At 43.0% G+C, this 12487-nt stretch overlaps 1 protein-coding gene across 1 annotated transcript in view; it reads right to left on the bottom strand.

The window, feature by feature from the left end:
• Positions 1-814: 814 nt before the first annotated feature.
• Positions 815-12487, bottom strand: part of APOB (apolipoprotein B) — a 39414-nt gene continuing 27741 nt past the window's right edge. The window contains exons 26-29 of the mRNA XM_037035491.1: positions 4486-12051; positions 3724-3838; positions 3442-3622; positions 815-2506 (exon numbers count right to left, since the gene is read on the bottom strand). Coding sequence (XP_036891386.1) covers positions 872-2506; positions 3442-3622; positions 3724-3838; positions 4486-12051 — 9497 coding nt within the window. The 3' untranslated portion in view covers positions 815-871. The remainder of the gene's footprint in view (positions 2507-3441; positions 3623-3723; positions 3839-4485; positions 12052-12487) is intronic.

The following is a 12487-nucleotide window of genomic DNA, read 5'->3' as shown; positions in this document are numbered from 1 at the left end:
TAAGAAAATTCCAGAGAATAAATATATACTGGTCCCAGAAATGTGAGGAATCCACACCCCTCCTCCCTTCCCTCCCACAGTTACTGTCTTTGTATTGAATGGATCCTGGCTGAACTGCAGGGAGATGTCTGGGGTCCCTACTGCCAAGAAGCCCTTGGGGCCAGGACTTCCTAGCTTCTCCTTCTCCCCTCCCGGCAGGCCGAGTGAAACAAAGGGCGTGTTGGCTTGTCTCAGAGCCTAGCAGAGAGCCTTGCCTGGCAAAGGCAGGTGGTTAGTGAGCAAGATGGTGTGGTACGTGAGGACTAATGAGACTCAAGATCAAATTATGTGAAGGCCTTTGCAAATCAATTTTCCTTTCCACGGGGCAAATATAATCCCTGAGATTAGTTACCTCTTCCTTTTTTTTCAAGTGGCATAATAGTTCCCTCCACAAATTCTCCCTTTTCCCTTTGTCACTTTAAACACAGCGTGTGTTCTTCTGCAGGTTTTGAAGCATCAGATATTGCCATGGGTACCCTCATTTTGCTATTTTTCAATATGAATGAGCCATAATGAGTGGTATGATACACAATAAAGAATTCATTTATTTGTTCACCCTTCCCTCCCCCTAGTTGAGCAAAATAATTCAGATCCTGATTTTCTTCAACTTGCAAAAAGAAAAAAATGTTGCTTCCCAGAGTGCAGAGACCTTCAGAGACCCCACACCAGCCTCAGTGTGGGTCCAGCTCACATGTGCTTCTGCTTGTAGTCAGCTGCCCACTCCAGGACTGGCTCAGTGTGTAATTATATTGATGCCTGCAGTTTGGATTTTTTCCTACTACGTGGAAGCTTAATTGGAGTACAAGAACAAATGAAAATTCCTTTACAAAAATTAGAAGGTGATAGTAAATTCTCCTGGAGCAACCTTTACATAATGGCTCATGTCACTGACTGTGGCCGATTTTAGCTCTCTGAGTAACTCTGTGATATAGCTCAGAAACATCTGGTATTTTTGAATGGACAGGTCAATCAATCTTTTGGACTCGGCAATGAATTTTTCATGGTAATCAGGGAGTTGGTCTGAAAAATTCTGTAGTTTATATTTGAACTGCTGGTGGTAATCAAAAATAATTTTCTTCATCGCAGCAATCCAGCTTTTAATTATTTCCTGAGCGCTGGTCAAAAGCTCCACAACCTTTTCTTTCCCTTTTCCATCTGCATCGGCAAGGATGCTAAGATATCTCTGGATATCTTTCTGCACAAATTGCTCGACTTCACTTGAGAGTTGGGAGGCCAAGCTAGTGGCATTGACGGTGCATCGGGAATGGAAGTCCTTAAGGACGTCTACCAACTTTTTGATCAAGTTGATTATCTTTTCTTCAAGTTGGTAATATTTCATTGTCCATCTGATCACATTTGAATCAAAATATTCTTTGCGAAGAGCCTTTATGTACTGATGGATCTGCTCTAACTCTTGCGAAGCCTCTTGAAGTTTGTTTTGAATAAGTTCATTAAGCTTACCTGGGTCAAGGTTTAGGTTTTCTTTCAGAAATTTAAAAACATATGGAGTATAGCTGTGGAAGGATGTACTGATATCGTGAATGAGATCAGTAAATTTCTTCCCCTTGAAGTGGTTCAGTGCTCCTTCGATGTCTTGGAAAACATTCTGTAAATACCTCTGAAGATCACCTAGCATCTCTGTAGTGTTGTTCGACTGGAGGTCATTAAATACCTTTTGGATCTGTTGTGATAAAGATTTCAGCAGTTTCCCACACTCCAAGGTTACATCTGTTAGTTTATGACTTTTTGAATCAAAAGGAAATTTAATCTGTAGGTCCTTGATTAATTCAGATTTCTCCATCAGGTCTTGGAGATAGGAAAATAGTATTTCCAACCCACTATGGATTTTGGAATGTACCTGGGATAGTACCTTTCCTACTTCCTTCATCACCGTGGTACAGAGTTCATCTATGGTGTATGTCCTGGCTCTTCCTGGGAGCTGGAATCTGGTGAACTTCAGGTAATCAATGGATGAGTTAGTCAGACGCGTGACTATGATTTTGTATTCCCTAGTAACTCCTATTAGGCTGTCCAGCACCTTATTTTGTAGTCTCTGGAGATCGACTTGACCTTCCTGATCCAATAGTTCCTGGTATAGATTTGGGGCCTTGTCATTCCACAGGTGATAGGTTCTCGTAGCATCTCTGGCTACCCTCCTGAGTTCGAGTGTCTTGTCCACCTTGTCAATCAGATTCACTGCTTCTTGATAGGTCTGCTCAGCTGTGTTCTGCAGACTCTTTCTCAGTTCTAAAGAAGCATCTCTCAGATCAAGTCCTGTGCATTCCCTGTGGTACTCGTTGACACAGTCATAAAGGGCCTCTGTTACTTTGGGCATGTTGTCTTTCAGAGAGGTTAGCAGTTCAGACACTGCCTCTTCTTCCCAGGTAACTTTCACCTCAAGTTTCTCATGAGATTCAGGGAAATTAAATTCAATTTTGAATAGGCTGAGTTTTTTATCTGGAGACATCTAAAACCAGGGGGGGGGAAAGGATAAAAAGAACATGTTTTCAATTATCCTGATTACATAATATACTACACTAAAACTTCATTAGCAGTTAAAAGATCAGAGGATCTTTCATAATCTGAAGGGGATTTATCTCTCTTATGTCAGCTCATGTGTTTGTCTTACCATTAAACAAGCCTACTGTTGTTAATTCCTCTTTATCATGTGCCTCAGAAAGGATAAAATTATGCATGGCATTTACACAGTAACGTTTAACATTAAGGCCTTCCTAGGACTGCAGATCAGAGGAGGAGGAAGGGGAAAGGGAGAAAGAGGAGAAAGAGCCTGGGAAAGACCAATTCAGAGGAAAACAAGATGTAGCAAAAAAGGAAAGTGTCCAGAATCCAAGCAGCCAAAATCTATTGTAGAATAGCAGCATCAGGAGCTGTTCATTCTCTAAGCCTATGACAAACTGCAGTAACAGAATCTCATAACTTCTTCTCGCCTACTAAATCTAATGGCATCTCTGAGTTGACCCTGGCAGGGCTTGTAAAGTGCAGAGCAATCTGGCACATCTCATAAGAAAATTCCACTGTGCGGAAGCATTGTGAAGCCTCAGACACTCCAGAAACCACTCGCTGAAAATGCACTCAGCATATGGCAGAGTTTGCTCATGACTTGGATGGAAAACCATAACCCCCTTCTTTCAAGATATGCTCAATAGTAATAAAATAATAGTAGTAATAGGATGTAATAGGCACATCTCATAATTAAAATAAATAAAAGACTCATCGTAGTATCTCCTGGAGATCAGTTCCTCAGAGGAGCAGCGTGGCCAGCTCAGGGCTGTGTTGCACCCAGTCTGCGAAAGCCCTGACAACCTGTGGTGCTGAATTCCATTCATCTGCACCAAGTCTCCGCTTGCTGCTAAGGGCTGTGACCCATTAGGTGGGATTCACCTGAGGGCGGTAGTAGAGATTGTATTTTAAGGTACTGTTCTCACGTTCCAAGTCCATGGCCATCGTGCCTATGGCTGGAAAGGCTGCTGAGTAGGAGGCATTTCCATCTGAGTAGGAGCGCAGATGGACATCAGTAAAGGTGGGGCTGGTGATGTCTAGGCGAACCTCTCTTTTCCAGTCCCTGCAAAGAAAAGCAGATGGGCCACCATGAAAGGGGTATGAAGATCTGAAAACAATCATAGTGATCTGAAAAGGGATGACATTTCAATAAAAGTTTTATACAGAAATCCTCGATATTTGCTGTCTTCTTTATATTCTGCACTGATGTCACGGTGGGCAAATGTTCCTTTAGCCTTAGAGACTAATGTGCCATCTTCAATCTCGTGTGTTCCCACAACTGTAGAGGAGAGATTTTTCATTTGATTAGTAACTGTAGGACACAGACATTTTCATTGTGATGACCAGGAGAAATCCATCTTAACTTAAAGGGTGTGTGTATATATATGTATATATATATACACACATATATATATGTATATAAAGATTTTATTTATTTATCTTTAGAGAGGAAGGGAAGGAGAGAAGGAGAGAAATATCAATGGATGGTTGCCTCTTGTGAGTCCCCTGCTGGGAACTGGCCTGCAACCCAGGCATGTGCCCTGACTGGAAATCGAACTTCAATCGTGTGGTTCACAGGCCCATGCTCAATCCACTGAGCTACACCAGCCAGGGCCTTATTTATATATTTGAAACATGCAGCCCACATTTAAAAAATAAATAAAATAGGAGATATTATCAGTCCTAAAATCATGACAGAAAAGTCTATTTTCTTGGAACCTATTCCTCTGAAATGTCAGTAGGTTTTCTACAGCATGTTACATGTGGGTTTATAAGTATCACTGTGTTTATAAGTTTTAAACTTTGCTATAAAGAGGAATTATGCCTCTAGTCATAACTAAGTACACAATTATTGGTCCACAACTTTCATTGAAAACATGTAACACATGGAATTCTTACACAGGAGAAGTCAGGACATTTCCTTACCGTTAAGGTTATATTCCAGGAACTGTATGGTTGAGCTGCATGTGGAATTCAGGAATGTTTCAATGTGATCTTCTTTGTTTTTCAAACCAGCACTCCAAGTAGTATTGTACAGGGGAGAGGTCACCCCAAAACGTGCAGTCAGTGTTCCAAAGGAAGGGATGTAGATTCCAGCAGGTACAGAGAACTTCATGGAAGGAATCTTAATAGTCTGATCAGGCAGGGTGATGTTTGGCAACTTGAAGTCTGCAATCTTGCCAGCCATCTCATTTAGATCCAAAATGGCGGTGCCAATCGGAATACTTTTTGGGTAGGTGAACTGGGGTACAGTTAATTCAGATTCAGGCACAGTTATCTCAAAAAATGGAAGGGAAGAGTCTCCTGGTTGAGAGTACTTTATTAACACATCCACTTCGGGGAATTTCACTGTGGGTAGTGCTGGTACTCTGAGGGCAAGTGGGGAGGTGCTTAGCTTCTTGTAGATTTTTATTTCACTGACGTCAAGTAGGTAGGATGGAACCTGCAGATCTGTAAACGGGACTTGGAATGTAGGTGTGACAAAAACGGAGTTCAGATTATTTAGTTTCAGTCCAGGAATAACAAATTTATCAGCCAGTTCTTGCACGGGGATGGAGAAAATATGGCCCCTGGGGTTTTTGGTGTACACAAGGGCTGCTGAAGCACGAAGAGACTGTTTCTGATCAGTGCTGGTGGTGACATCCAGCTTTAGAAGTTCCCATAAGGTCTTGGCATAAACCGGCAGGGCAATATTGTTGAGGAACCGTAGGTGCCCTTCTAAGGAACCTGCAATGTCAAGGCGTGCCTTGTTTTGGTCGTTGGAAAGCTGTACATCATTCTGGAGAGACCCAGAGAGGACCTTGATTTCACTCCTCCAGCTAACCTTCTGGTCATCAGTGTTAATGTTTAGGGACATTTCCTGGCCAAGGTGATCAAGATCAAGTAAGTAATTGGGCTGACTTGCCCTGACCTGAACAAGGGCTGACATTTTCCATGGGGAGAGTTCCAGAGTGGCTTTGCCTGCATGCTCTCCGGATGTCGAAAAGGGACCCGCCAGCTGTAAGTGGTTTTTGGTATTGTGTTCCCAGATGGCATATATGCGTTGGAGAGAGGCTTCTCCAGCACAACTTTCTTTTACTTCAAGGTTCCAGATACCATCAACTTTGGAAGCTCCTTGTAGCTTCACTGAAGACCGGGTACCCTGGGAATTTAAGTAAGTGTTGACCTCACTGGCAATCATTCCTGAATATTCCTGTGCAAGGACTGAACCCTTGATATTTCCTTTGTGGGATGACTCCATGGAAAAGTAAGAAGTGAGGGTTTCTAAGTTGAGCTTGTGGTCAATGGTCCCCGCGGCAGTAGAGTACAGCTTGGTGGAATTGAAATCATACTTTAATTCAATGGATGAAGAGACAGTAGGATGGGACTTGGGATTTCCATTCAGTTCTTGCTTGAAATTCATTTTCAAAATTGGACTTTGGACTTTGGCTCTTGTTGTCATCGAAGCTTCCATGGCCTTCTTGGTTAAGCTAATGGTGCTTTCATGCTTGCCTTCCACAAACTTGTTACTCAGAGACAAAGCTGTGGCTAACTTCAACCCCCGTTTCCTGGTCAAACTTGAGGTGCCCTCTAATTTGTACTGCAGTGCATCAATGACAGAAGAAGAGGAAGTAACCAAATGAGCAACAATATCTGATTGGTTGTAAAGTCCAACATTGGTATTCAGGGTGATGACACTTGATTTAAAGGAAAAATAATAGGTAATATTGCCCATGGCTGGAATGAAAATATTGTTTGGGGTACTCAATACCTTGACTTCTGGGAGAGAAAACTCAAGAAAATTCTTAGAGACATTAGGGACGGGCATATCTAGGATTAATTTTTGTGAGGGCACATAGAAGCCAGAGTCTGGGATGGAGACACTGGGGAAGCTGATCTCTTTGGGGATCACATAGCCGAATGGCATCATCTCTACTGTGGATGGAGGTACTTCAGCGTTGACTACTGGGATAGTATATCCAGGAATCTGAAAGGTCGTGGGTTGCTTGTTCAGAGCTGTTTCAACTTTGTACTTATCAACCCTAACTTTTACATTATTATAGAATCTAGTAAAGAGAGTTAGTGCCTTGCCCCTGGCTTTCTCAAAATGCCTGTTGAAGGAATTGATGTTCTTATTGATAAGCACATCCAGCACGTCCAAAGGAGTGGGGATGGAATGCCTGTCTTTGTTTTTCTTATACCGAGCATTTACATTTAGATCAAACGACTGCTTTGTGGTTTTCAAGAATTCTCTCAAACCGGTTTTTTCCCATATGGAGAAATCTTTCACATGGGGAATTGTGAGTTTGGTATAAGGCAGTGTCATTTTAGGAATTGTTAAAGGAATGTTCAGGAAATCCAGGTTGGCCTCTCCATTTACTCCTACATGGGCCTCAGTGCTGTTCTCATTGTTGGCAGCAGAGAAATTTTGATTGTATTTATAGTGATTGAACCTGGCACTGGCTTGCCAACTAGCTTGCTGGGCGTTTGGACTCAGAAACAGTGCATAATTATTCAGGAAGTCTATTTTCCCTGCCAATTTTAATGGGAAACTAACTTTCAGGTTTCCTTCATTGTTGGTGGAGGCAGTAATCTCCAATGGCTGTGCTGAAAGGAAGAGAGAATTATTCAAAGTTCCATGAACTTTTCCATGCAAATGAGCTTCATGGCGGCCAGTGACCTTGACCTTCCTCTCTCGAAGCTGGGCTGTGCCTGTAGCAGTGAGAACACTGTGGCCCACATGTGGTGATTCAACTTGTGACTGAATCTCCAATTGGTAAAGGTTGAGAAAGCTAGACTCATAATCCAAGGTTTGGTTTACTCTCAGGTGTTTGCTATTGATCTTATTAGACAATTTAAAGGATGTGAGGGGCCCTTTCACAGTGAAGCTAATTTGTGATTCATGTGTTCCCTCATCTGAGAATGTGGGGCAGGCACATTTCCAGGATCCTGTCCCAGCGGAAGTCCATTCTATGTGTCCAGCTTCAAACAGGGTCTTGATTTCATTGTGTACGTTGGCCTGACTGGAGAAGTCCAGTGTGGGGATGTTCAGTTTGTGGGAGTACCTCGTATTGCTGTCCAGGGTAAGCTGATTGTTTATCTTGATGAGGACACCATTATTGAGCTCCAGAGTATTTTTTTCTGTGTGTAAACCAGCCACTGTGTTTAATTTTCCTTCAATAGCATTTTCCAAAAACAGCACTTCGGTCTTATGCTCTGATTTCAGGTACTTGCTGGAGAAACTCATGGACTCCTTCAGAATGAGTGGGTTAACCTCAGGGTATGAAAGTTGTGCATTTGCCTGAAAATCAAATTTGAGAACTTCTAATTTGGAGTCTCCTTTGGCAGTGACAGAAGCCATAATCCCTGCCTCATTCACCGAGATTGTTACATTCTGAACGTCAGCATTTGCATCTAATGTGAAAAGAGGAGACTGGATTTTCAAAACGCCATGGAGCTTGCCAAAAGTCGGCACTGCGATTGTGTGTGAGATCTTGGGAAACTGGAAGTCTGGTATGTGAAGGTCAGGAACTTGAAAATCTCCAAGGTCCAGATTCGGGATTACGAATTCTGGAATTGTGATTTCTGGAATGTGGAAGTCTGGCAGAGTGACTCTAGCAAGAATGGTGTCCATCCCCTTCAGGTCCCTCAGGTACACTTCTGGAGCTGACCACGGCAGCTCACTGTCCAGAACTTGGTCAATGACTTGGAGGATCTTTGCTTTGATTTCTACCAAATCAATTGTAAAGGAAGGGATGTGGAAGGTGTTGAGGACAGTAAATTCTGGTGTGGAAAACCTGAGTGGGACTTGTATATCTCCTAACTTTTTGAAGTTTATCTGAATGGATGGGATGTTCAAATCTGTCAGGGGGACTGTGAAGTCTGGAGTCTGAAATGTAGCTTCCCGAAGAGCGCGGAGACTGACTTCAAAGGCAGGCATGGTCCCAAAGATGGTCTGGATTTCAGGGACAGTGAACCCTCGTTCTACCAACGCTTTCAGGTTTTCAGCCCAGCCTTGGAGAGAATGCTGCTCCGCAAAATCAGTAAGGTTTTTAGCAGCAAGACTCCACCAGTCAGAAATGTACGTAACAACTGTGTTGTAAACTTGGCCTACTAGCAACAGGTATTGCTGGACTGTCTGTTGAAAGTTCATTTGATCCATTCGGTCTCGGATATCTTGTAGGGTCTCTTGGAATTTAGCTTTCATGTAACTTAAAGATTTTGAATGTAAAGCTTCCTGTAACCAATCAGTGAATAAGGTTATATTGGTGCCTTTTATATTTTCCAGTTGCTCTGAGACCACAGTGTTGATGTCCCCTACAAACTGTTTTAGTGCCCTTGCTCTCCGTGGAAGTTCCAGGGCCTGCATTTCACCATTGATTCTCTGAGTCACCTCACGGATTTTGCTATTGGTGTTATCTACAAACTGGTGGTAATCAAATGACCTTAATTTCTTTATCAACACGTCAAGGAATCTGTTTACTTCTTCAATGAATTTTTTGAAAGACAACGCTTTAAGTTGTGTGACTGCATCGTCAATAAACCCAACCAATTTCTCAAAGTGATCTTTTATCCCAACTTGTTGCAGGACATTGCTCAGCTGCTGAACAGTCTCCTTCACCTTATATTTGTGGGCCAACTGTACTGATTTATCCATTAACACCTGGATGTGTTGGTCTATTTCATACGTCTTAATTAATCTTTGAACCATAGCTCTAAAAGCATTGATTTTCTCAGTTACTTTGTAATCTTCAATGAACTTTCTAACATAGTATTTGACACGCTTAATCATTTGCTTTCTTTTTTGAAATGGAATTGCAGTTTTCAATTGATTTAAAAGCACTCTGACACTGATGGCTTCAACCTGTTGTTTTAATGTTTCTGCAAGGTGCTGCATGTCAATATTCTGAATTTGTGTCTTGAGCTGTCCCAGCTTTTCTTGTACCTGGCTTCTGATTTGATACTTAGTATCCGCCTTTTGAATCCAGGATGCTGTACTAATTCCAGCTTTGTTAAAATCAATCTTTTCAATAAACAAAGACAGGTCATGGATTGCTTTTACTAAATTTACACGAATATGATAATGTTCATCAAGAGTTTTTAATTTTTCAATGATTCGATCAATAATCTTAGTAACAGCTGTCTTAAAATCAGGCAAGTCATAATTATCTTTAATATACTGATCAAATTGTATCACATATGCTTGTAATTGAGATAGTCTTTCATTAAAATTGATTTTGGCATTGTCCAGGGCAATTTTTAGATCATTTTCTGTAAGTCCATAATTTTCTGTGAAAGCAGCTAGTTTCTCCTTGGCGCTTGAAACTTGTTTCTCCCAACTGACTTCATTCAGCTGGTCATTAACTTGCTGTGAGAGTTCGTCCAAGGTTGTTCTGTATTTCCTCACGAATTCATCAATATTGACACGTTTCAATTCTCTCTGTATGGTTTCCAGTGAAGTTATAATGATTATTCGACTCTTCTCGTAATGTTCTGGCAGGAGGTTGAGGAATGGGAGGTTGATGGTGTGAACATCTTGGTTCTTATCATACGTTACAGAGGCAACCATAGTGAATTCCTGGGGCTGGTCAACAGTGTCCCTCATCTTCAGCACGTCAATGACATTGACAGGATTCCTGAACAAGAATGGCACTGCAAGGGGGGAGTCCAGCATGGTGAGGTCGGCCAGGGCTCGTCCAGTAAGCTCCACGCCGACCTTATCTTTGGTGTTGTAAGCATCAAACTCATGACTGTATTCGTTTTTGTTGAACTGGGTCTTGAGCCTCCAGGAGCCAGACTGCTCAGCTGGGGTGAGCAGGGCACTGACTTTGTGGTCAAGCGCAGTGCTGATGCTCCTCCCAGACTGGAGATGGCGACTCGCAGACCCTCTGTAGTCATGAGAGAACGTCAGGGCCAGGGGCTCTGCTTTCAAGAGGAACTTGCTGTACAGTTGCCCAGTGTGCTCTCCCCAGAGAACCAGCTTCCCATTGCCGTTCGTATGCGCATCAATGGTCACGGTGAAAGGTGCCGTGGCAGAGTGGAAAACGTTGCTGAAATGCAGCGAGTCCGAATGGTAGCTGGTACTGATGTCAATGGCTGACGCCAGCCCGGCAATGTTTGTGCTGAGCCGGTGGCTAAACTCTGTGCCCTGCACTTTCGCTGCAGTGTCTGCTTTGTAGCTTGCTGACAAGTCTGCGTAAGAAATGGTGTAGATGTGTTTTATTTCATGAGTGTGGTAGGCTCCTTTTATGCTCCCACCCACGTTCAGCTTCAGGGGTTCTAGTCGTAGCTTCCCACGGTTGGTCAGATCCAGAGCACTGAATTTCAGTTCATTGTTTAAGGTCGTTACAAGCGAGTAGGGCTGCAGCTGTAAATTAAAAGTTTGCTTGTAAAACTTGTCGGAACTATAGATGTTGTCCATCTTTGAAGAGAAGTCCAGCAAGAACCCCGCAATGTTCAAACTATTTGTATAGTCGAGTTTCATTTCATCATAGGAACCCATCATGTCGTTCGAAAGCTTAAGTCCCTCCTGGTTAATTTTGAAGCTGAAAATATTTTTGCTGTCGACACCCAGCATCGTGGCCTGATAAGCACTTCCCAGCGACACCTCTGTGAGGGTAGCTTTTCCATCGAGACTGAATTTGGCATTGTGTTCCCTGAAGCGGCCATTTGTCGCCACCTTCACTAATGCCCCGGTCAGTCCCAGGGCTGCATTCAGCTCATTCTCCAGCATCAGGGGGCTGTACTTCAGGCTGGTCGTCGCACTGGTCGACATTCCATCTCGGGAAATCCTTAGTGTGGCTTTGTGAGCCCCAGTGCTGCTTTTGTCAGTGCCCAAGACATCAGCATTTATTTCAAGCCCGTGGGAATTCAGTGACCCTGAAAGCAGGGCGAAGAACCTCAATGTCTTGTAATCAGCCTGGTACTCAGAACGCAGCAACGCATGTTGCTTAGAGAAGGTCAGGTCTGCTTTGTTAGAAGTGGCGAAGTCCTCGTATTGCCCATTGGTGTCGGATTTCAGGGTCAGCTCGTAGTTCTCATATTTCAGGGAAGCTGTATTTGTGATCATGCCACCTTGCAGATCAGAGGTGGAGATGAAGGAGACGGTTCCATCTTCATAACTTCCTGTTATCTTGTTGGTGCCATGGAGGTAGGTGGAGTTAAATCTCAGACTGGACTCTCCGCTACGTTGGCCAGTGGTGGGATCCCCTCGGTAAGACAGGTCATATGCGCCTTTAGCGTAGATGGAAGAGACTCGGAGCTGCCCATCAATCTTGACTTCCTTGGTGTACAAATGCTCTTTCTTTTTTGAGTCCAAATGTACTGAAGCAGACATCTGCGGTCCCCAGGCACTAGCTGCATTGAATGTTAGCAAACTTTTGGAGGCTGGGTTGTTTCCAATCTTTTCTACATGGCTGAGTTTGACATTCGAGTCCAGGAATTTGTGGTGTAGAGACCCATCACATGATACTGTGAACAGACTCCTGTGGTCGTATGTTGTTTCCCCAGATCCTAACCAAAAAATTAAATCACATGGGTTAAATTAGGCAATACATTTCCAGAACAGTTTCTTTGTCGTAAGACTTTCAGTAACAAAGCCCTGTTGATCTGGGTCAATTGTGCCACAGTCTCCTCCATCTATAACATGAGCATAAAATCTGAGAGCAAAAGGCATTCCCACAGGAAGACTCCTCAGCCCCTCAGGTCCTTGCTGGGTTCCCTTATTCAGTGCTTCCTCTGTAACTTACACACCATATGATATCACAGCAGCTCTTACACTAAATTATAATTGCCAGTTTACCTGTCTGTTTTCTCTGTAGCTGCCTAGTAGAATACTGGATATCGTTAATAAATATTTCTCTTGGTTGAACGAATGAATGAGTTCCTGAGTAGCAGGAAGAATATCTGTAGGAAAGCCCAAGTCTTTTTCCTCCCTGGAGAAGCCTAT

The sequence above is a fragment of the Sturnira hondurensis genome, unplaced genomic scaffold, assembly GCF_014824575.4.
Source record: "Sturnira hondurensis isolate 20B ecotype Veracruz unplaced genomic scaffold, ASM1482457v3 Scaffold0022319, whole genome shotgun sequence".
In the NCBI taxonomy this organism is placed as follows: domain Eukaryota; kingdom Metazoa; phylum Chordata; class Mammalia; order Chiroptera; family Phyllostomidae; genus Sturnira; species Sturnira hondurensis.
The sequence above is the reverse complement of the archived record's forward strand: the minus strand, read 5'-3'. Positions and strand labels throughout refer to the sequence as shown.